The 24,483-nt window shown below is 35.1% G+C and overlaps 1 protein-coding gene and 2 pseudogenes across 1 annotated transcript; 1 reads left to right on the forward strand and 2 right to left on the reverse strand.

The window, feature by feature from the left end:
- Positions 1-3,747: 3,747 nt before the first annotated feature.
- Positions 3,748-4,471, reverse strand: LOC120143439 (anther-specific protein LAT52-like). Its single transcript, XM_039157760.1, has 2 exons — positions 4,297-4,471; positions 3,748-4,144 (listed from the first exon to the last, which is right to left on the reverse strand). The coding sequence occupies exons 1-2, from the start codon at positions 4,469-4,471 to the stop codon at positions 3,783-3,785; spliced, it is 537 nt and encodes a 178-aa protein (XP_039013691.1). The 3' UTR covers positions 3,748-3,782.
- Positions 4,472-8,421: 3,950 nt separating this feature from the next.
- LOC120143395 lies at positions 8,422-13,559 on the forward strand (annotated as a pseudogene).
- Positions 13,560-13,982: 423 nt separating this feature from the next.
- LOC120143361 lies at positions 13,983-17,727 on the reverse strand (annotated as a pseudogene).
- Positions 17,728-24,483: the final 6,756 nt, after the last annotated feature.

Here is a 24,483-nt window from a genome sequence, read left to right on the forward strand (position 1 = left end):
TTTCCCAGTTCAAAAGCTAATTTTAACTTCACGACAGAGGATATTGGACTCGGAACAATACAACTTACTTGGATTTCAACTTCATGACGAATGATATCCAAATCCAGGCTCAACTTCACGACGAATGGGCCACCCGCGGTTTCAACTTCACGACAAAGGGAATCGTGCACACTAGTAGCATCCATCTCTAGATTGGATTTCAACTTCACGACGAAGGATATCCAACTCAAAGAATGAGTGTTTGTTAGTAACTTTCCAATTTTAGAGTCAATTTCAACTTCACATCAAAGGATATTAGCCTTGAAACAACACAACTTATATTGGATTTCAACTTCACGACGAAGGATATCCAATTCTCATGCTCAACTTCACGACAGAGGGGCCATATACGATTCCAGCTTCACAAACAGATTGACCCAACTTCACGACGAAGGAGTCGTCTATAACACAGCAATACCAAAGTCTTCAGATCAAGTTTCACCTTCACGACGAAGTATCTTGAGCCAGAAGATGATTCAGAGGCCACTCGCCAAGAGCTTTGAGTTCGATTTCAACTTCACGGTGAAGGATATCGTGCTCAGAAGCTTCCAGCTCGACTCAACCTCATGACGAGGGAGTTATTTCGTGGTTTAATCTAAATGGACAGACTTATCTTCACGGACGAAATTTGTGTCTTTTATCTTTGCTCTCTTTCCGTTACACGATAATGAGCAAAGAGGGGCAGCTTAAGACACCAAATTTTGTCCCATGGATTAGCATTATTTTACGTTGCATTACATACATTTTTTCTTTTGTGCATGACATGTATATGTTAATGTGATATTATTTATAGTATACAATGTATATGTATTATATTATAAATACATGTTATGTTACATACTATAATTAAATAACACACATTACATGGTGCACACGTACTAATTCATGTTCTATTTTTACAGGATTGGGATCGTTACACGTGGCCCAGCAAGGCCCAACCCAGTATCCAAGAACCCAAGCAAGTTAGGGTTTCTGAAACCCTAACCCTCATCACTCGTACGGCACCACATACCTGAGGACTCCTCATCCTGTGCGCCCTCCTACAGACACACGTCTCATCTCCAACAACCCAAGTCTTTCGCCGAATTCCTCGCCCCCAGCAACAACCCACGGACGCAACAACGTGGAACACCCAATAACAACAAATAGCAAGCGTTTAAGTCCAAGTAAAACGCCGAGAATCCGGGACTAAAAATAGCTTTTTTAAACTATAAATAAGCTTGTAACCAACACATTTGCACACACAATTTTTACCAGATAGATTACGCACAAATAGACACAAAAATACTAGCAAGAGTTCGAATCATTTTGTATCATTTTTTGAAATAAATAAAAGGTAGTTTTTCTTTACCTTGTTCGTTCGTTCGTCGCCATGCATGTTGCTTTCCTTTCTTTTACTTGAGATTTGGTTCGACTACAACCTAAAAAAAACCTTCTGCCGGTGACTTTGGGGGTGGATTTTTTCAAAACTTCGAAGCTAGATCTACCCCCCGAGGCCTATTTTTTCAAGAAAATATGTTGGTTTTCGTAGAGAGGAGAATAAAAGCTTTTGAAAAATGAAAAAAAAAACATTTTTTGCCACCGATGATCGATGGTCGTCGCCGATCAACGACAGCGGCGTGGGGGCAGTTGATGGCCATTTTTTGAAAATCAGGGCTGGTGTTCTTCATTTTTTAAGAACACCGAGAGAGAAAATGAAATTGGGGAGGGGGCATTTGGTTTTCAAATGAGAGAAATGAAAAATTAAGAAAACAAAATGGTTTATATACTCGGCCCATTAACCCGAGTTGGATCTGTGCGTCAACCCGATGGACCCCCTTACCCGCGCGTTTTCAAGATTTAATGGGTTAACCTCTTTTTTGGTCCCTCTCGTTTTTACAATTGTCGTTTTACCCCCTAGTCCACAGTTTTAACACTGATTTTCTCCCGAATTTGACCCTCAACTTTGGTTTTCATTCCAATTTAACCCGTTACACTTATTTTTACCTTTTTTAATTTGTTTATTTCTATTTATTTTTATTATAATAATTATTATTATATTATTTTATCTTATTTTGTATATATATATACATATTTTCATTTTATTATTACTATAAATATATATATATATATATATATATATATATTATACTATATCTATCATTATTATTATTTAATTATATTTTTTCTATTTATTTACTATATTTCTCTATTTTTGGTCTTTTATCCATTTATATTATATTTTTATTATTATTTTCTCATTATATGTATTTAGCTATATTTTTTCATGTATTTTATTGTATTATATTTTTCTCATGTACATTTTTATTATATATATTTTTACTTATTATTTTATTTGATTATAATACATATTTATTTGTTTTTTATTCTTTAGCTATTATTACTTTCATTTTTTTTAGTTATTTATTTATTTATTTATCTTTTCTTTTCTGTTTTTACATTTCATTTTTATGCATATTTATTTCCTTTATTTATCCATTTTTTATTTTGGTCTTTTTATTATTTATTCTTTATATTGCATTGTCTTTATGTATATGTTACCTTTAGCTTCCTTGTTTCATTTATTTACTTATTTTATTTCTTGTTATTTTGCTTATTTGGTTTTTTTATTTTCTATTTTATCTTCATTCTTATTTCCTTTATTTTATTCTTTTTACCTTACTCATTTTCGTCTTTTTTATGTCATTATTTTTTTAGGAGTGTTTAAGTCAATTAGTGGTAAATCTTGGATCGTTATTTTACCTTTCAATTTAAAATTACAACTTTCTTAATTAAAGACAACTGGAAATTACGTAGTACCGAGTGTAACCGACTCCCGAATCCGACATATCACTGATAAGATGCAGATCGGGTAAGAAATAAGGTACCTGGTCAACCCATTTAATTTTAAATCAATGATCGGTGGCGACTCTAACCCAATTTTCCTAAGTCGAAGCCCAATTTCGGGCCCAACCGAAAGACGGTTCCGACAGTTACATTCATAGATTAATTTAGATATATTATTTATGAGATACATATATGTTATACCTATATTTTAGTTATATAGATTTTATAATTCTAAGTATTAAAATGGAAAATCAAGGAAATATTTTCAAAGTTAGGGGGACTTGTCTTCATTTTGGTGGGGTTAATATTAAGTTTCGTGTTAGATGAGAAAATCTGTAAACCCTAAATTCATCTTATATTATTAAAACCAAATCATAATTGATATAAAACTTTAAAAATGAAATAATTATAAAACATGATTAACATATACTTTTATCATTTGAATTATGTTTATAATATACACAGTGAACTGGCATCGCTAGTGAAGCTCATATTTGTTGAAAATACATATAAATGATTTAATATATAATTTCACATTTGCGGGAAATTTTTAAATTGAACATTCGTTTTATCATAGGGTTGTTCATAACTTATATAATCTTTCAATAAAATAATTAAAAAATATCATTTAAAGATTGAACACACAGATTTAATAGATCTAAATATAATTTTGAATACTTTTCTATAATAATTAATGAAATAAATAAAATATTTTCATTTAGGTGTAACGAAATTTAGTGTTAGGGTGCTTCATAGAAAACAACTTCTAGAAATTAACAATTTCTAAAAAATATATCTGAACTTTTGGGAAAACATTCTAACGTAAAACGGTTGTGTTATTAGATGTGCAAAAGTGCAACTTTTAGTAGAAGTGGTAGCGAAAATACATGGTATTAAAGTTTTTAATAGCCCTAAGTTCAAGGGATGTCTTTATCGTCTCCAACTTCATCCCTAAGTTCATAATAGCCCATCTCTGTAAGAACTTGTTTGCACTCAGGGAGAGCTTCCTTCATCTTGAACCCAAGATTGTTGGCAAAGCGAATTTCGCTGCTAACACCGTCGTCCGTGGTGAGGACCACCCTGGCTTTCCTCCACACTTCGGTCGGTTCGTTGCAATCCGCCCGAGGACTCTTCACCAGAGAGACGTCGCAGTCAGATTCCTCGTAATCACCTTCCACTTCAATTTTGTAGTATCCGTTATTATCGGTTAACATTAGCAGGCTGCGGTACGTATACGATCCATCGGTTCGGTTCTTGCAGTCCAGCATCACAGTTGCACCTGCCAAGTCATAGTGTACCAAAATTCACATTTGTCGACACAACTTTTGTACGTGAACTATTTTCATGTATACGTACTGACGAACACAGAATTTTACATGCCGATTATCTTTACGTGTATGTAATGTGAAAAAACATGTTGGTTATATGTACCACTTATGGGTTGGCTGAGTTTGGTCTCAAATTCAACACGGCAAGTGTCGCAGTAAACACGGCCTACAACAATGAACTTGCTCGGGTCGGTAGCGTTTTTGCCATAGGCGAAGCTGAGGGAGGACGAAATACAGACCAAGAAGAAAAGGAGGACGAATTCGGAGGATTTTGCCATTTTCTTGGGTTATCAATGCTTGACAATGAATAGTTAATTTATGGGGAGGGGTTCAGTTATTTTAGGATATTGTTGCTACTCATAGTTTCTACTTTTTAGGGTTTTGTTAGTTGAGGGGGACGGGATTTCTTCAAATAAAACAACTAATTGTCTAAAACGGGATTATCCAAGACTGAATTTTTCATGCTAACCTTAATTTTTTTATTCCAATGAATAAGTTTTTTAAATTACGAAATTTTGGTTTTGATGGTGGAGGATAATTAATTTTAGATTTCAGTATATTCACAAAATAAAAGTATTTTTTTATTAATCTAGGCTAACTAAAGCTTAAATATCCTTACTATTACTTTTGCTCAAACCTAAGACCTCTCGAGATAACAGTCGTCTCTTCATTATTGAGGCAACATGATTCATACAAAATGAAAGTTAACTTTTTATATGAATGCTTAATACATTTATGTTATAGTTATTATTTAAATAATATAGATTAAACATGTGTATCATATATTGATAGTACAATGTGTATTATTGTATTCACTACGAGATATTCATATACTAAACATCAATACAGTACATTCATGGACTGGTCCTATTTAGACTCCGAGGTCCCAGCCGGTGACTCTAATTGAGAATAACTAATGGTAACTTCAAAACACATGGGCCAGTCCACACCTTGATTCCAAGTAGGGATAGTTATAGGTCATGTTTTTTATTAATTCGATCTTATTTGAGAATATATTTTTTTTCATTTAAGACTTGAATCATTTTGTTTTAGAAAGATTTTATTCGACCTAAAATTCATTTGAACTTTGAGATAAAATATGTACCCGACTTAACATAAATATAGAAAAAATATTTTTATTCTGCAAAAGAAAGACTTAACTGAAGAAATATTAAAAGATAGATATTAAAATATTATCCCTAAATATATAAATAAAAATTATACTATTATCTTGAGGTGAGAGTTTTTTTCCTCTAAATCTGAACTCGACCTGACTTAACTTAATTCTTCACAAAACTTAATTTAATCTAAATGTGAATTAAAATAACAATCGTATGAAGTTAAATTAGGTCAAAAGTCAAGTTATCATTCCTAATTCTAATTTCAACGTGAACCATTCTAAGTGAAAGCTCAGGTTAGATACCTCTACTAGATAGACATATTCAAATTAGTCCCTAATTATTAAATGGATCATTTTAGTCGCCCTATTATAAGCTCCGATTCAAATTAACCCCTCTGTTACTAATTGGATCAATCTAATCCCTATATTAAAATAGTATTTATGAATATATGACTTTAAATTACTGATTTTTTTATGAAAAAATTAAAATAATAATTTTCTTGTTAATAATTTAATTTTAACAATCAGATTTAACAATATTACTTATTTGGATTGACTTCTTAGTTTTATAAAGTATAAAAATCAAATTATGACAAATTATAACTGAAATTGCATATTTTGAAAAGTAAAGGGATTATTTGAAAAAAAGTTAAGAGAATAAATTTGATTAAAATTATAATAAAAGAGTTAAATCCACACAAAAAACAAAGTACAAGGGTCTTTTGAGGAATTTGACCTTAGTAGTTTTAATGATACAGTGCAACAAGGTCAAAGTGCATTTTGGAGTAATATATATATATAACAGAAAAAACTCCAAAATCAATGTTAATACTTGAAGAGTCCTTTATCTTTTACATTTATTCTCAGGCTTTATTAATTTTGGGGTAAAGTATACTAATAGTCACTGAATTTTTTTAAGCTTTCATTTAGGTCTCCCAACTTTTAAAACTTACAATACAGTCTCCCAACATTTAGTCCATTTGCATTATGATCCCCCAACATTTAGTCTGTTTGCAATATGGTCCCCGACCGTTTGACGCCGTTACACTGCCGTTAGTACGTTTGCAATATGGTCACTAGACTTTTCAGACGCTTGCATTTAGATCCCCCAACTTTTAAAACTTGCAACACAATCCTAAATTTCATTCTAAACCTCAAATTCCTTTTCAATCTCAAATTTCCTTTTTCGCTTTTCTCTTCTCATTTCTAGCGTAACTTTTCAGTCGGGGATGTATGGGAAATTCTAATCTAACTTTGAATTATGTGGATGTATTGACTTGAATAAGGGTTCATTGAGAGAATACCCGACCAAGGGACTATCGGGACCATCAACAATTCAAGGTGTAATGTTAGATACAAGTCATCTCAGGTGAAGCATAGATGTTCGATGAAATGCTTGTGAGAAAAAATGGTGTTAGAAATGCAAAGTTGACAAATACTACTAAAATGAACTAAGTATCATTGTTAAAAGTCACCAACAAAGTTGGAATTATTTTGTATAAATGGCATATAATAATTTCTTCATTTAATCCTTGTGCTTAAAGATTTTCCAACAGATGATAAAATATAATGAAATCCCAAATAGCGCATTCACCTCTCAGTCTCATTCACAACTCAAAAGGCATCATGATAGGGTCAAGTAGCTGATCCAAATATACTACCCTATCATGATGCCTTTCAATTTGTGTGCATGCATAGTTATCTTCTAAAGTTATAATTCAATACAATTCAACTGTAAAATTTCCAAAAAATGAAGAAAAAAAATTAATCCGTTCATGATATATCAGTCCCATAATCAACATGAAATTAAAAAGAATACGAGCTCACAGGACGCCGAAAACCATAGGTCATATCAATACAATTCCCAGTAAACTAGTACCAGCAGTCTCTCAGATTAAGCCTGGCGATTTCACTATGTCGATACTCACAACCAATTCCCTGATTTAAAGAAAAACCAAACAAGAAGATCAAAAAAATTTAGCCTAGGACCCTATTTCACTTCTATTCTGATGGACTGAATATCTTTCATAAGAAGTACTAAAAGTTTTGATCAAGAAGAAAGAAAGAAAATTAGATGGTTTTGGTTCAAAACTAACACTGAATATCCATATCATTTACATGCAGTTCCAGAAACATAAAAATTTCAACAAAAACACACAATGCGAGCTGAAAATAGGAAAGTGCGAAAGAGGAAAAACTTACTTCCGGATAGTCCAAAAGAGAAAATAAATACCTTCTTGCAAGTGAGGTGAGAGGCTAGGAAATAAACGTAATCGGTGTTGCGTTCCAACAATTCTTCCTCCATTTTTTCTTTGTAAATAAAAAAGATGAAAGACAGAGCACTATTTGGGTTTACAATTTTACATGGCGGAAAATTGAAGAACAAAAACCAAACGAGAGGTGAATGTGTTGTTTGGGATTTCATTATATTTGATCATCTGTTGGAAAATCTTTAAGCACAAGGATTAAACGAAGAAATTATTATATGTCATTTATACAAAATAATTCCAGCTTTGTTGATGACTTTCAACAATGATACTTAGTTCATCTTAGTAGTATTTGTCAACTCTGCATTTCTAACCCCATTTTTTCTCTCAAGCATTTCATCGAATATCTATACTTCACCTGAGATGACTTGTATCTAACATTACACCTTGAATCGTTGATGGTCCCGATAGTCCCTTAGTCGGGTTTTCTCTCAATTGACCCTTATTCAAGTCAACACATCCACATAATTCAAAGTTAGGTTATAATTTCCCATGCATCCCCGACTGAAAAGTTTCGCTAGAAATGAGAAGAGAGAAGCGAAAAAAATTCGAGATCGAAAAGGAATTTAGGGTTTAAAATGAAATTTAGGACTGTGTTACAAGTTTTAAAAGTTGGGGGACCTAAATGCAAACGCCTGAAAAGTTCAGTGACCATATTGCAAACGTACTAACGGCAGTGTAACGGTGTCAAACAGTCGGGGACCATATTGCAAACAGACTAAATGTTGGGGGACCATATTGAAAACGGACTAAATATTAGGGGACTGTATTGTAAGTTTTAAAAGTTGAGGGACATAAATGAAAGATTTAGAAAAGTTCAATGACCATTACTATATTTTACCCTTAATTTTATTTCTCAAATTCCCGGAAACTGCTTCCCCTTTGATTCACCCCTCGATCCTTGACAATGGCCAATAGTAATCTCCCTCGCAGAATCATTAAGGTTCCTCTTTCGATCCCCCTCCGATCCTTCTCGATTCATCCGATTTGTTTGTTTCTCTCGATAATCTTCAACATTCTAATTTTATTTTATTTTCTGGGTTCCTAGAGTTTTGATTTGATAGCTGATTTATTTGTGCTTTTGATGAATTAAAAGCTTCAGCTAATTATTTGAAGACCGCTTTATTACTAAGGCTGTAAATGAGACGAGACAGATCGTGAGCTATTCGAGATCGATTTGATTAAAGCTTGATAAATATTCGGATCTAATAGACTCGACTCGAGCTCTTAATGAGCCAAAACGAGCTACTCGATATTCAACTCGAAAAGATTGTGAGCAGCTCGAAAATATAATATATTAAGATTTTATTTTTTTTAAAATAAATTATTAATAATATAAAAATATATGTATTGATTTTTTTAAAAATACAGTAAGATTTCATGTATTTAAGGTTAATATTCGAGTTTGAGGCTTCAATTGAGTTAAGTTTAAGATTTTTTTTCATTTCGAGTCTTTTCGAGCTGCTAACGAGCTTCAGTTCAAGATTTCGAGAAATCGAGCTTGAAAATTTTAAGCTCACGAGTTTTCGAGTCGAGTTTAGCTCAACAATACTCGAGCTTGACTCGGCTCGTTTACATCCCTATTTCTTACATTGAATAAAGTGTTTTTTTTAATGTGAATTTTGTTGCTTTTTCTTGCTTTAATTTTGGTTTCTTTACCTTCGATCTAAACAGGAAACTAGGTGAACAATTTGTTTTTTCTTTTATAGAGATTCTTAAATTTTATTCAGTATTGGTGTTTTAATTTAGTATTTTAAATGTTACTTGGTTTCTTTTTCCTGTTAACTAAAAGAATATTTTTTTCCTACCAGCACCTGGAATTAGTGCTTCGCCAACAGAGGATAATATGCGATATTTCAATGTGATGATCTTTGGTCCCACACTCCCACTCAGTCCCCGTATGATGGTAGTTGATATTTTTCATCTAATGGTTGCGAATAGTTTTGATACGTTTTAGAAATGTCACATTTCTGTTGATAGTTAAATTGGCTGATTTAAATCATTAAGAGGTGATACCACTGCAATTTTCAGTTATTAAAATGATCTCAAAACGCATTAGTGCTTATTCTGGTTTTTGAAAGTTGTTTTTGGTAATATTTCATTTCTTTCTTTATTGTTTGTTTCATCTTGTGATTAATTTTGCAATTATGTATATCATATGATGTGTTTCCTTGTTTGGGATATCTTGTTTAGGAGGGATTTTCAAGTTGAAACTATGTTTGCCTGAAGAATATCCCATGGCTGCTCCCAAGGTAGTCAACTTTTCTGCATTGGTTCATCTTAATATTTAGCATGACCTTGTTTTTGTATCCATTGTTGTATGTGTATTGTTCTTCCTTTGATACTCTATGGTACTTGACTTCATCATGAACTCATCTGAGAATTTTTTTTATAGGGTTTTAATATGATATAGGGATGATTTAGTTTTTATTTAGAACGATTTTTACTTTGTTGCATTGTTTTCTCCAGCTTGCTTTTACCATTACTGCATCTACTCTCTCTCTCTCTCTGAGGTCTTCATGGTGATTACATAATATAGTTCCCTTTGGTTTGTGAGTTAATCAGTGCTGAAGAAAGCCTGAATTATATGATATATTGATACTTAGTGTACCATTACTGCATCTAGTTCCAATCACTCTCTGAGATCTTCTTGGTGATTAAAACAATGTAGCCTAGGTTTTTTGAATTGTTAATCATCTTGAAGCAAAATGTACTATATTTTATATTGATAGCTTAGGTACCTGACTGATATTTTAGGTTTTGAAAGTTTTACTTTTACCAGGAAGAACTTATTCTCCTTTTTTTGTGTGGATGTTTTGCATGTGATCAGCGGTGCTGCACCAATTGCACTTTGTGGAAATGATCTAATTTCAGCTTGTTTTCCTAGATGAGATTTTGTTGCCTTTCTCCGATTATTACTTTGACTGTCCGGTTTCCCAAGATTGGGCTTCTTTGTCATGTTTCTGGTTGTTGGACTGAATTGTTTAATTCTCTTTCACTGGTAGTTCATGAGTGCAGTATATTCATAGAATTGTTAACTGATAGTAGTTGGCGTTTCAGCATGGAGTTGTTGTTTGCCCCTTTTCTTTGAAATTTTCTGCCCTTCATTTCCCTTTCTGATGTATTTTCTACTTTTATCAACCTAAACTCAATTGGTAGAACACAAAGCTCTTAATCTTGTGGTCGTGGGATCGAATCTCACTGAGGATAATTCAAAACGGAGGTCTTCTACGGAAGCTACTATCAACCTAGCGTTGGAGACAACCTACTACCCTACCTCCCCTTTACCTCATTACATATGAGAATAAGGTCAGCTAATTTGTGGTGTCAAAGATGTATTTTCTTGTCTCTCAAGGATTGAGCTTTCTTGCAGCTTGGAAGAATATGCCTTGATATTCTCAAAGACAAATGGAGTCCAGCTCTCCAGATCCGAATTGTACTTTTGAGGTACCACAAGTTTTTGTTAAATAACAGTAGGGTATTGTAGACACTTATTTTCGTACGGAATTCTCTTTCATTTTGCATAGTATATAATAATGTCAAATATAACTTTTGAAAACATATACATATATATATATAATTTTTAAAACGATTTTAAAAAACATATAGTATATAGTTTTTAAAGTAATTTTGAAAATATATAGTATATAGTTTTTAAAGTAATTTTGAAAACATATAATATATGGTTTTTTAAAACGGTTTTAAAAAGTATATAGTATATAGGTTTTAAAGTAAGTTTAAAAATATATAGCATATTTTATTATTATTATTAGTATTTTTTTATTTGTTTGTTTATATTTTTTCTCTTATTTTAGGCTCATTTTTTATTCATATTTTTTCCTTCAACATAAAAGCAAATCACACGAATAATTTTCAAGTTTCCACACAGGTGTATTAATAATTATTTGTGGTGCCCAACCTGCTAAGGAACAAGCTTCAGAAGGTCAAATTCTGCCATTTTGACCAGCCAGACTTTGTTAACTTTGAAAATGTCATCTAGCTGGCAACCAGTTTTTGCCCCCTGTCGAGAAACAAGCAAAGGTCCAACTCCAACAAAACAAAATCGTGAACCCCACGATTCTCGACAAACGAGTGATAACCCGGGTAAGTCGGAAAACGGGGGACAACAACCTCCAACAATTTCAGGAAGAGCCTCCGATAGGAGGCTATATATACATGCATGATCAAAAAACTGAGGGGGAGGAAAGCAGCAGTGGTCGTTCTCCTTTGGAGCCAAAACTTGCAGCATCTCTCATAATTTTTCCCGAGAATGTGACAGAAAATAATGCTCCAACAAAGCTTAATGGCAGTGTCTTCGAGCTCCACCGATCCAGTTTTTGGTTTCAGGCCATCTCAGTTTCGTTCTCAGCTAGCAACACCTCCCTCATTCGGCTTCCTCTTTAAGGTCACTGCCGCCGCCACCGCCATCGTCACCTCCGACACTCTTCTTCCTCTTCGAAGCTCTTCGTTCCCATCCTCGCTTGCCGCGCCTCACGTGACTCTCACGAGACTGACTGCTCTCGTAGGAAGGACGATGCTAATCCAGTTCATGGACTATCCGAAATGATTGTTAGTGTATTAGGAGGAGGTCAATTGGGGTGTATGTTATGCCGAGCAGCTTCCAAGATGGCCATTAAAGTCACGGTTTTGGACTCTTCAGAGAATTGCTCTGCTGGTGCCTTTGCTTATGATCACGTGGTTGGCAGCTTCCTGGACCGAGCATTGATTTCCAAACAGAGAAATGGTACTATGGTAGAGCATATGGCAGTTGAACAGTATTCAGCTTCACAAGGTATGCATCTACTTATCTTGTTTTAAGTATCGGTTTTTGTGAACTAATTATTTAATTGATGTTCCCTGTGTGGGACCTCTCGGTTTTGTGCTCCATGCTCAAATATACTTGAAAACTTACTTAAAAAGCATGTGTGGCAACATTTATATCAATTGAAGTGATTTGTCTGCTAATGGTAATAGTAATTATGGCTTTTGGAGTAGTTTTAATTTATATGTTTTTGTTGTTGTGTGTCCCGCCAATATATATAATTTGAATATCAAGTAAAATATGGAACATATATATAATTTTATCGTGTGATGCTTATTTTTTTACCTTTTTTAAAGAATTCGAATCAAATTAAAGGTAAGTAATTTAAATCGGGTAATTTAAATTTAAATTTAATTTTTTAACTTTTCTCAACTAAGACAACCGGTAAATTGATTGGTACCGAAAGGGCGGTTCAAGGTGCTAATCCTTCATTGACTGTAACCGACTCCCCGAACCCGACACGTTTCTGGTACAACGCAGATCAGGTAAGATGATGTCCGACCACCTAAATTCGTTTTAAAGTGGTCGGTGGCGACTCCGATCCTAATCCATTTTCTTAAGTAGAAGCCTAATTTCCAGACCCACCCGAAAGACGGTTCCGACAGGTATTATAAATGGTGGGAACTTGGGCATTACAAATAAAGCTAACAATGACACTATTTTCTTTTGATTCCAGCATTCAAACACTCTAGAGTGCTCCAAATCCCGACGATCCACTCTCGGAGAACATTGCTAAGCACTGGAAAACAAACGAGGCTGAAGCCGTTGAAACAGGTAAGGTCTCTGGCTGCAGTTTTAAGATCATTGGGATTGGTCAACAACACTACTACTACAGTACAACTCAAAGGATGATATGCTGCTAATCTTATGATCGACTCTTCTTTGACAACTTGCAGCTAAGGAATAGACTCGTTTTTATGCTAGCGGCGCATAATATACAAATGGTGGAAACATTTGCCCTGTTAAAAATAACATTTTGTGCAATGTAAGCGATTCTATATGGAAATTTAGATGATTTAAATGTTTGGGAAAGATTGGTATTGGCAAAAAGCTTCCTAGTTGCTGCCCGTTAAATGCTTAAATTTGTTAATTTTATTTTGAGAATGGAAGCTCTCTGGACTTGGACTTGTATGATAATATAACATTGTTCTCCGAAACTCTCAAATGCTGAAGGGCCGTATTTTTTATTATGGTTATTGGTCGGAATAGCATTATTTATGTGCCGCCTTCATCGATTGAATATATCTTTGAATCGATGCCTTTGAATCGATTGAACCATTTAAAAAGTTGAGTGATCTCTTTGATCAAATTTAAACATCGGTGCGTGCAACCACCTGGCTGGTGTATAAAAGGCTTCATCAGCATACATAATGTCTCAATTCAAAACAAAGACTGAAATTGGGGGCATGGCTGGCCACGAGCCCATGAGCCCAAACAAAAGAGTTCAAACATTTGAATCGTATGTTATGCTAAGCACATCAAGTTCAAAACAAGGTTGAAAATAGGAAACGTTGGGAGCAAGATCTACATTGATAGAAAGTGAAAAACTGCAGTCCAAATAGACAGGACGTGAGCAAGAAAGAATAGGAATAGAAGGAACCGTTTTGATAGATAATTATGGATTAGTTATGAAATCATTAAGAGTACCTGTCATTTCTTAGAGCAACCAAACTTGCAACAACATCTGATGAAAGAGCATATATAGGACCATAGGCATGAAGAAAGTACTCCTTGCCTAGTAGAGAAGATAGTGGCTCATACCTGCATATATATTTAAACATGATCGATCTACACAGATATGAATGTCAACATTAATATAAAGTCAACTTTATGGTTCCATATGCAATAACAATAAATCTTGTAGAATATAATTCACATAAGAAATCTATGATGAATTTCAAACCCTTCAAATCATAACCTCGCTACCTTTTAACTACGTATACAAGTGCTAAAATATAAATTCGAAATCGCTAAGGTAAATTACAATATTCTATGCTACACATTTATTCACAAATGATAGAAACCTATGGTTTTGTATGATCCTTACAAATGACCATGACAATTATAACCAATAAAAGTTGATGATTTCCTGATTTTTTTCCTTAAAGTTTGTAATGTCAGTAGATGTCATTAAACTAGTTCTTTACATCCCCTTTTCCTCCTAAAGAGAATTCCCAATATTAACGAAGATAGAAAACTATAGTTCTATCAATTTACAACTCAGGTAAATTTAACTGTAGTTCTATCAATTTACAGCTTAGGTAAATTTCCAAACCATAGGTTAATACTAACCATTTCTATCGACGAAGATAGAACACTCACCTAATACATGAACAGAAAAATCAGTTTAGAAAAATTTCTAAACCATAGGTTAATACTAACCATTTCGGCTTAGGATCGGTGAACACCGGACCCTTTTTCATGCAACCAAGGTAAGTCTGAGAGTGAGAACGTTCTTTTGCTAGTAGAAGTGATAGCCGATCTGCAAATCAATAGTTCAACACTGTTAACTATCAACATTATGTGCACAAGAAAGGTATAGAAAACCGTTCAACACAAGCATAAAAGAGTAAACAAATCAAATCACCTGGTCTCAAATAAATATCATCATCAGCTTTGACGTAGAACTCCGAATCAAAGAGTGCATACGCAGCTTCAAAGAAAGCTAACCTGAACCATGCATTCTAAATTAAGAGGTCTTCTTTCAATTGAGAATTATGGCCAAGCAGCAACGCAAGTATTTGAATAAAGGAACTAACGTTTTGTATGGGAGCTTAGTGTACTGACTCTTCCTCAATATCCAACAAAAGGAAATCATCATATTCTGCTGCTTCTTTTTTCAACTCAGCCATCTTTGATTTATCATTTGTTTTACCAATTACAAATCTAAAAGGGGAAAGTATATAAATGGTCACTGGACTTTTCAGATACTTGCATTTAGGTCCCCCAACTTTTAAAACTTGCAATACAGTCACCAAACATTTAGTTCATTTGCAATATGGTCCCCGACGTAACGGCCGTTTCACTGCCATTAGGGTAAATTATATAAATGGTCACTAAACTTTTCAGGCGCTTACATTTAGGTCCCCCAACTTTTAAAACTTGCAACACAATCATTAATTATATTCTAAACCCCAAAATCCAAAATACTTTAATTACATTCTAAACCTCAATTCCAAAATACTTCAATTACATTCTAAACCTCAAATTCCAAAATACTTCAATTACATTCTAAACCTCAAATTCCAAAATACTTCAATTACATGGCCAACCCCAAATTCATAATCCATTCTCAAAATTTGCCATAACAAATTGAATTTGAAGTAGCAACCTTAAACCCTCAAAACATAATCGTTTCGAAAAAAATTTAACCAACTATAAGTGAACAATAATTGATTATGTTGGGTTTAGGGTTTATGGTTATGTAGGACCTAAATACTCAATTCAGTTTATAAAATAGTTGACTCGAATTTTTTTCGATTTGAGTTTATAACATTCAAATCAAGTCGAATTGAATTGAATTTTTGAGTTTCTGTTTAAATTTAATTATAAATATTTATCATATTATAATATTATTTGATTCTAATTCAGTTCAGTTTATAAAATAGTTTACTCAAAAAAATTCGATTTGAGTTTATAAAATTTAAATCAATTCGATTTGAATTAAATTTTCGAGTTTCTATTTAAATTTAATTATAAATATTTATAATACTATAATATTATTTTATTCTAATTTAAATAGTTTTTTAACCATATACAATACATATATTTCTTCATATTTTTTCCATATATGATATACATATATCATACAAAGTCAAGGGACTTAACTCAAACTTAAAAATTAATCCACTAATTACTAAAAATTTTGAGATATTCGAGTTGTATTTTACAACTTGATTTTAACTTGAAATTTTTTAAGTTGCGTTTATGAAATTACAACTCAAAGTCAATTTGTATCAATTTTTAAATCAATTCAAGTCGGAAAAAAAATCGAATCGAATTGAGTATTGTTCACTTATAGTTGGTTAAATCTAACTTTTAAATCCTAAACCCAACATAATCACTTATTGTTATGGACCCAAAATGAACTAAATGTTGTTGATTATGTTGGGTTAATTGGTGGGAAAATTTAATATTTAGGGTTATGTTTTGAGGGTTTAAGGTTGTTGCTTTAAGTTTAGTTTGTTATGGCATATTTTGAGAATGTATTATGAATTTGGGGTTGGGCATGTAATTGAAGTATTTTAGAATTTGAGGTTTCGAATGTAATTGAAGCATTTTGAAATTTGGGGTTTAGAATGTAATTGATGACTATATTGTAAGTTTTAAAAGTTGGAGAACCTAAATGCAAGTGCCTGAAAAGTTCAGTTACCATTTATATAATTTACCCTAATGGTAGTGAAACAGCTGTTACGTCGATAGCATAGTGCAAATGAACTAAATATTTGGTGACTGTATTACAAATTTTAAAAGTTGAGGGACCTAAATACAAGCATTTGAAAAGTTCAGTGACCATTTGTATATTTTATCCATCTAAAAGCTAATCCAGTTGCCTCTTCCAACCTGAAAAAAAAATTAAATTGTATTTAAAATTTAAAGGTTAATTCAAGCATTATTGTTCATATTAAGATAGAATTATACGTATTTCAGACACGGAGCTTAATCGTTGTAAAATTCAAGCTGAGACAATTAATTTTATGTGAAAATTAAATTACAGCTAAAGTACCAAAATGTTACATACTGTTGAAGGCCTTGTCGATCGGAAGGCATCCACGTCTTTCTCAAGGACCGTCTCCGCCTGTGGAGCCGATTCCGGTTTGGACCCCAACAAATCCCATATTTTTATGCCGCTTCGTCCCGTTATCATCAACTCCACCTCCACCACCAGCAGCAGCAGCACCGGTATTAGCATTAGCGGTTTTGTCCCAAAGAACGCGGATGGATCTCGGTTCGGAGTTCCGGCAGCGGAAGCCAGATCCACCGGATGAAAGGAAAGAAGAGAGGGCGAAGAGGAAAGAGACAATGTCGAAGGTGTGAAAGGCGGAGAAGATGATGCGAGCAGATCTGGCGGATTGCCTGGGCTGCGGCGGCGAAATGTTTATATTTTATAATTAAATTTAAATTTCAAATGTTTTATTTAAATTTAATTGATATAAGCTAAATTTAAAACCTTTCTATATGAAGAATAAGAATAGTTTTATAATTAGGGATACATTGAACTAGAAGCCGAGAAAAGGACGTGTCCTATACCTTCCTCCACAATAAAGACAATTTAAAGTGGTTTAATATGTTCATTGATGCTTAGCATACAAGAAAATCTTTCATTACCGTGGATGGTTGACACCAAAAAGTTAATATAACTAAAGGGTAAATTATACTTTTTTAATCACTTAACTATTGTCTATTTAACTATTGATTATTAAACTATTGTCAATCAAATAACTTATTATTAATATTTAAAAATAAGGGTGTATTTCCCGAAAAATCACCGGTGATCGGTATATTTACTGATCTAACACCGGTCAGATTATATTTCCTGATCTAACACCCGTAACAGTAAAGCACCCCCATGAACCGTGTTATATGCTGATTTGGCGTCACTTGGGGTATAGTGTGCCCCTTGTACCGCGCTATACGCTAACATGGGTTACACGTGTATATAGCGCGCCCTAATCCGCGCTATATGCCACGTAGGGGTATAGCGCGGATCAGGGGGCGCGCTATACGCCACGTAGGGGTGAATTATATTTAACGCGGTCTCTGGTCCGCGTTATATCTTTTATCTGAATAATTACATATAGCGCGGTACAGGTACCGCGCCTTATATGGTTATAAATACACTCATCCGCCGGTTAAATTTCTCACATCTCCTCTCAACTTATAAATTAATACAACAATTCCGTCAACGAGTAATAATTCTGGCAATCTTCTCATATTTGATTTAGAAGTTCGTGCATTTTTCGTTATAAGGTAATTTTGTTATAATTTTTTAATTATACTTATTGTTTATTATCATTATTTGAAAAAATATTATACTAATTATTTTCAATTAATTTTTATGTTTGTAAAATTGAAAAGCGGAGCATACGTCGAAATAGTTTTGCAGTGCAGGTAATAATATAAAATTATATATTTAAATTATTTACGTTGATGTGTAAAAATTTATTGTGTTATATTTTCGTTCATATATAATTTATTTATCAGGTTTGTTTCAGTTATTTTTTTTGCAGATATAATATTGTCGCACTTTTAAACTCAAAGAATGGCGCGACTTTCAGCTATTGTTTATTATGATGGTGAAATTTGAGAAGATGAAACCGGCGTTGTTTTTGTATCAAATGAGCATGTTAAAATATCATTCAAGAGAAACATAACTCTTGAGGAGCTGATAATGAAGATTTCGAGGAAGATTCATGTTGGAAGTAGTAGAAGAATGTCGTCATTGCAGTACAGATTTCCAACATCATTGTTGTCATTAACTTCTACAGCGTTCGAACTTTCGAACAATGATGATGTTCAAATGGTTTGAAGCTCAAAGTAATATTCAGACGTCGCTATTGAGATGTATGCACATTTTGTTCAAGTGCGTACTGTTCGGGGTCAATCATTAAGCTCTCACTATGGGCTAGCTGAACAAGTTGACAGCCCGACTACAGTAATGTGTAATGATTTTAATTCCATAATGGGGAGACATTCATCCGCAAACTCCTTACGATATGTACCGAGGTGGGTCCACGAACATCCGTATGGCAACACCATCCAGTTCAAGGGGAAGGCATTCATCTGCAAATTTCTTTGACCTTAATATGGAGATGTCATCGACGCAACAATCTGTGCAGTTTCCATTTGACACGATGACTTTAAGCTCCAGGGGGAGGCATTCGACTACGAGCTTTTTCGATCTCAATATCGATATGCCTTCTAGTTCAAGGGGAAGACATGCAAGTGGTAGGTTCTTCGACCTAAACGTGGAGCGCATGGAGGAACCATCATCTCCACCAGAAGAGCGCTTCGTGAGCCTGGTGCGGATGGTGCTGAGACCAGACTATTCATTCACCAGAATCACCGCAATTCAACTCCGATGATGATGATGTAGATGAAGTTCCAGGAAATGTGACACAAACTGACCCTCCTGCACATATGTATGAAGCTGATTATGGTGCAATGTACGGGCCAGAATTTGCGGATATGCCTCATCTCGGTGACTATGGATATTACTTCAATAAATAATGGTGAGTATCTTTAGGCATGGAGTTTTCAAGCAAAGAAGAAGCGATTATGGCTATCAAAAATTACAATATCCGTAATTATGTTCAGTCCAGAGTTAACTGATCGACGACCGAAAAATATGTATGCTACTGTGCCCGACACGAAAACGGATGCAATTGGATGGTTCGCATATCGAAAATGAAGAGGAAAAACAACATATGAGAACTAACAATATACAACGGTCCTCACACATGTTGTGCTGGAGGGGTCAACCAAGATCATCCCAACTTGGACTCTGAAATGATATGCCAAGCCATCATGCCCATGGTAAAAGCAAGCTCTCATATAGCTGTTGCAGTGTTGATTTCAGCTATACAATCGCAGTATGAGTACACTGTCTCCTATAAAAAAGCTTGGTTGACAAAACAAAATGCCATTGTCAAACTTCAAGGCGAATGGGATGCATCTTACAACGAACTTCCAGGTTAGTTTAGGCTGGTGCGGACGTTGAATCATGGGACAATTGTGGACTTAGAAACCTCCTATGCATACCATAATGATCGAGTTCTTCGCGATCGAAGCCAATTCTACCAGGTTTTTTGGAGTTACTCACAGTGCGTTAATGCTGCCAAATACTGCAAGCCTATGGTTCAGATCGACGAGACTTTTTGTATGGAAAATACAAGCAAGTTTTATTATTGGCAGTTGTCCAAGATGGCAATCGCAACATTCTTCCAGTTGCTTTCGCTCTTGTCGAATGAGAAGATACAGATTCTTGGGCTTTTTTCCTCCGAAATTTACGTGCACATGTTATCATGAGGGAAAACATTTGTGTCATTTCAGATCGCGAAGCTGGGATCAAAGCAGCAATGGAGTCTTTGGGTCCAATATGGCAACCACCCTTTGTCCAACATAGGTATTATCTCCGACACATTGCTGCGAACTATCATGGAATGTACAAGAAGAATGATGAGCGTCAATTAATTGTGCGCATGAGTAAGTGAAAGCAAGTTAGTAAGTTATACATTTTTGATCATTTTAATTTTGCAAAGAAAGCAAGTTAGTAAGTTATACATTTTTTGATCAGGTTACGAACTACTTTCCTCGAACGTTTGAATCATTGCTTCAAGATTTACGGGCGAAGAACGAGGAAGGATACGATTCATCATCTCATCGATAAAGAATGTGGACGAACGCATATGATGGTGGATATCGATATGGACACATGACGACCAACTTGGCTAAGGCAATCAATTCAACCTTAAAGGGTGCACGTCACTTACCTGTAGCGGCTTTGGTAAAAACTATATATTTTTGTTTGGGGGTGCTTTTTACGAAGCTCGGGTGACAAGCTTAAACCTGGATGCAAGGCGGTCATGCCTATCACCCTAGATTAGTTGCAGATCTACAGAAAAAAAATGTTGCATCAAATGGAATGTTTGTAACAAGCTTCTCTATAAGGCATGAAATGTTTCGTGTCACAGAGTTACCGCGACCTCTTCAAGGGATTGAAGCTGTGTCGTTAAGAGTAAATCTAAGGGAAAGAATGTGCGACTGCGGGTTTTTTCAAGCTCTGAAGTATCTATTCTCTCATGTGATAGCAGCTTGCTCGCATACACGTCAAGACTATAACCATTTTGTGGATCCCGTATACCTACTATCTGAAGTTTGTAAGGTATACGAATTTGAGTTTCCCCCATAGGTAATGACAAAGACCCTTTGTAAGGTATACGAATTTGAGTTTCCCCCCATAGGTAATGACAAGACCCTGATGAGGTTCAAGATTGGCTTCCGATATCAAATCTGAGTTTGAGGAAATGATATTTGTTATCAAATAATAATTCTTGTATTTTAATTTGCATTTACTTCAAGTTTGTCATTCGATAATCGTGATGAAGATTAAAAAAACGAACACAATCATTAAATTTTATCAAACTAATAACAATTTGATATTTAAATACAACAAACTTACAATAAGAATTAAATGGTAAATGATAACCAAATTACAATAACTTATATTAAATGGTAATAAACAAAATTAACTAAAATATATTAAAAAAAAGTCCAACAAATTTAACAAAATAAAGTAAGTATTAAAGAGAAATAATAAAAAATTACAATTAAACAAATAAAGTAAATACAAATATAAAAAAAATCTATCGATGCCTGGTCGCGAATGTGTTCCGCAGGGCGTGGCTGTCGGTCTCGAGGAGGATTTTCGATCACTGGTTGATCTCGCTGTCATCATCGTCGTCGTCATCGTCGTCGTCGTCGTCCTGAGCAGGTACATTAGGTTGATGAGGAGCTGATGACGATGAAGCACCTCCATAGAATAAGGACCCTGGAGGTGTATGACTGACTATCCCACCAGCCTGCGAAAACTGGGAAAACTGGGAAAACCCAAACATCGCTGAGTATGAAAACTGTACAGGAGGTGTTTGTGCTGCGGCCATGGGTAATGAGGCTGAACCTACCAAATATCCAGCATATAAACCCCAAGTCGGATCTGCAAACATAGACCCATAATAGCCTCCAGGAGGGGTCATCTATGACGGTGGTGGCGGCGGCGACATCTGGTAATGGAAAGGCGATGGCGGCATCATATATGGCTGCGGCATCATAAATGGATGTGGTGGCTGTTGTGAAGGTCCTGCTGGTGCAGCTGAGGATGAACCGGAAGCACCTGCTCTCTGTCCACGAGTCGGGGGACGATGGTGCTGTATCGGTGAACGTCTCTGTCGTCGTGGAAAGGTCTGCCTCGTGCATCCTTAGGAAGTAGAAAACGGTTTCCGTTACTGTTGAACCACTCATAATAATCCTCAGCATACATAATAAGTCAGTAAAAATGGGTCCTACGTGGAAGGCGTCGATGTCGATCCTCCCACAACAAGACCCACTCATCCTCACCAGCAATCTGTATCTGTCATGCCGCGTCTATCTAAGCTATGCAACTCGTCCATATTGAGAGGTGCTTCCAGAATTGGTTAAAAACAACCAAACTGCTAGAGCACGCGATCAGTGGAGTGCCACTCGACGGTCGCATAACAGATCAGAGGGACCATCGCCATCCAAACATCTGATGGACCCCTCAACTCAGGTGTGATCACCGCCCTCACATCATCAGTAGAATATGAAACCCATTCAAACTAAACAAATAATATAATTTTATCAAAATAATATCTAATATATAACTATAATCTTAATCAATTTTTAAACATTAAAATTCATACATGTGTGCCAGCCTTCTGATCGATTAACACCCTAATTGTTTCTAAATCATCAGGTAGCTCCTGATGATTTTTCCTATCAGTAGACCACCTATTCAAGGAAAACAATTTATTATACGCTGTATAAAATTATTAATATACAAAATCAGTTTTAAATTACCTCGAAGTAGTGGAAATACGAATGGGTCTTTACAACGGGACATAAAAAGGGCAATCGATACCATGTCCAAGACTGCAGCAGTAGGAGACATCCGCCGATAGCATTACGCCTGTAGTCAGTGGCTCCACACATCTCTCTGTACAACAAAGCCAAAACTATCGAGCCCCAACTGAATGATCCGACGAGACGAAAGTCGCAACCACATGCAGTGAACTAGGTTGCACGATTTGTCCGGCATCAGTAACCCTCCTATCAACTGCAATATGCATGCCCGTGCATACATCTTAACCTCATCCTTAGAGGCGTCTGAGCTCAACTCCCGAAAATTGGCATCTAACCAATTTAACGGTATCCTACCTCCGATAAAACTTTCCGGGACACGTCCTGATTATCCTGACACAAAGTAGTCCAAGAACCGGAAGCTGTCCCTGATATCACATCTCCATCCACGGAAGCCCCAGGTGCTAGCAACATCCTCAAGCGTGATCGTGCACTCTCCGTACGGAAGATGGAATGTGTGAGTCTCGGCCCTCAACTCCCGAAAATTGGCATCTAACCAATTTAACGGTATCCTACCTCCGATAAAACTTTCCGGGACACGTCCTAGATTATCCTGACACAAAGTAGTCCAAGAACCGGAAGCTGTCCCTGATATCACATCTCCATCCACCGGAAGCCCCAGGTGCATAGCAACATCCTCAAGCGTGATCGTGCACTCTCCGTACGGAAGATGGAATGTGTGAGTCTCCGGCCTCCACCGCTCTACTAAGGTAGAAATAAGGTCTGGTTCTATCTTACAGTGACCCTGATCACATCTCCATCCACCGGAAGCCCCAGGTGCATAGCAACATCCTCAAGCGTGATCGTGCACTCTCCGTACGAAGATGGAATGTGTGAGTCTCCGGCCTCCACCGCTCTACTAAGGTAGAAATAAGGTCTGGTTCTACTTACAGTGACCCTGATATCTACCTATGTAACCAAATCCAGCCTCTACTAAATACGGCAAGATACAACTTGGTATCACTAACTTAAGATTCCTAATAAAAGGATATAATACACGGTCCTTCTCCTAAAAATAAATAATTATAAAAATTAATTCTTAATCTAATAATTATACATTAAATAAATCAACTAATTATTACTAATAATTTAAATTAAATTAAAACGTTAAAATGTTACCGTATCAGCAAAGTGTCGAGATATATGATTTCCATCAAAGCGAAGTAGACTGCCTTCCATTATATATCTACAAAAGAATTATATTAGTAAAATATTAAATAAAGTAAAATACTTAAATAAATTAAATACATAATATTAAAAATATTATAAAATATACCTTAAACAGAGAGAGTATTTGAGAGAAATTGAGAGAATTTGAGAGAATTTGGTGTGATGAAAGTGATTGAGGATGGTGGTATTTATAAGGAGGATTGAGATGTGAACGGGTGGGTAATTAAAGGTATAGTGCGCCCCCTGTACCGTGCT

Source organism: Hibiscus syriacus, unplaced genomic scaffold, assembly GCF_006381635.1.
Source record: "Hibiscus syriacus cultivar Baekdansim isolate YM2019G1 unplaced genomic scaffold, ASM638163v2 tig00110847_pilon, whole genome shotgun sequence".
NCBI lineage: Eukaryota > Viridiplantae > Streptophyta > Magnoliopsida > Malvales > Malvaceae > Hibiscus > Hibiscus syriacus.

Coding starts and splice junctions, on each gene's coding strand:
- LOC120143439 (XM_039157760.1), bottom strand. CDS start 4,471: ATGGCAAAATCCTCCGAATTCGTCCTCCTTTTCTTCTTGGTCTGTATT. Junction 4,145..4,296: donor ACTCAGCCAACCCATAAGTG/GTACATATAACC, acceptor ATGACTTGGCAG/GTGCAACTGTGATGCTGGAC.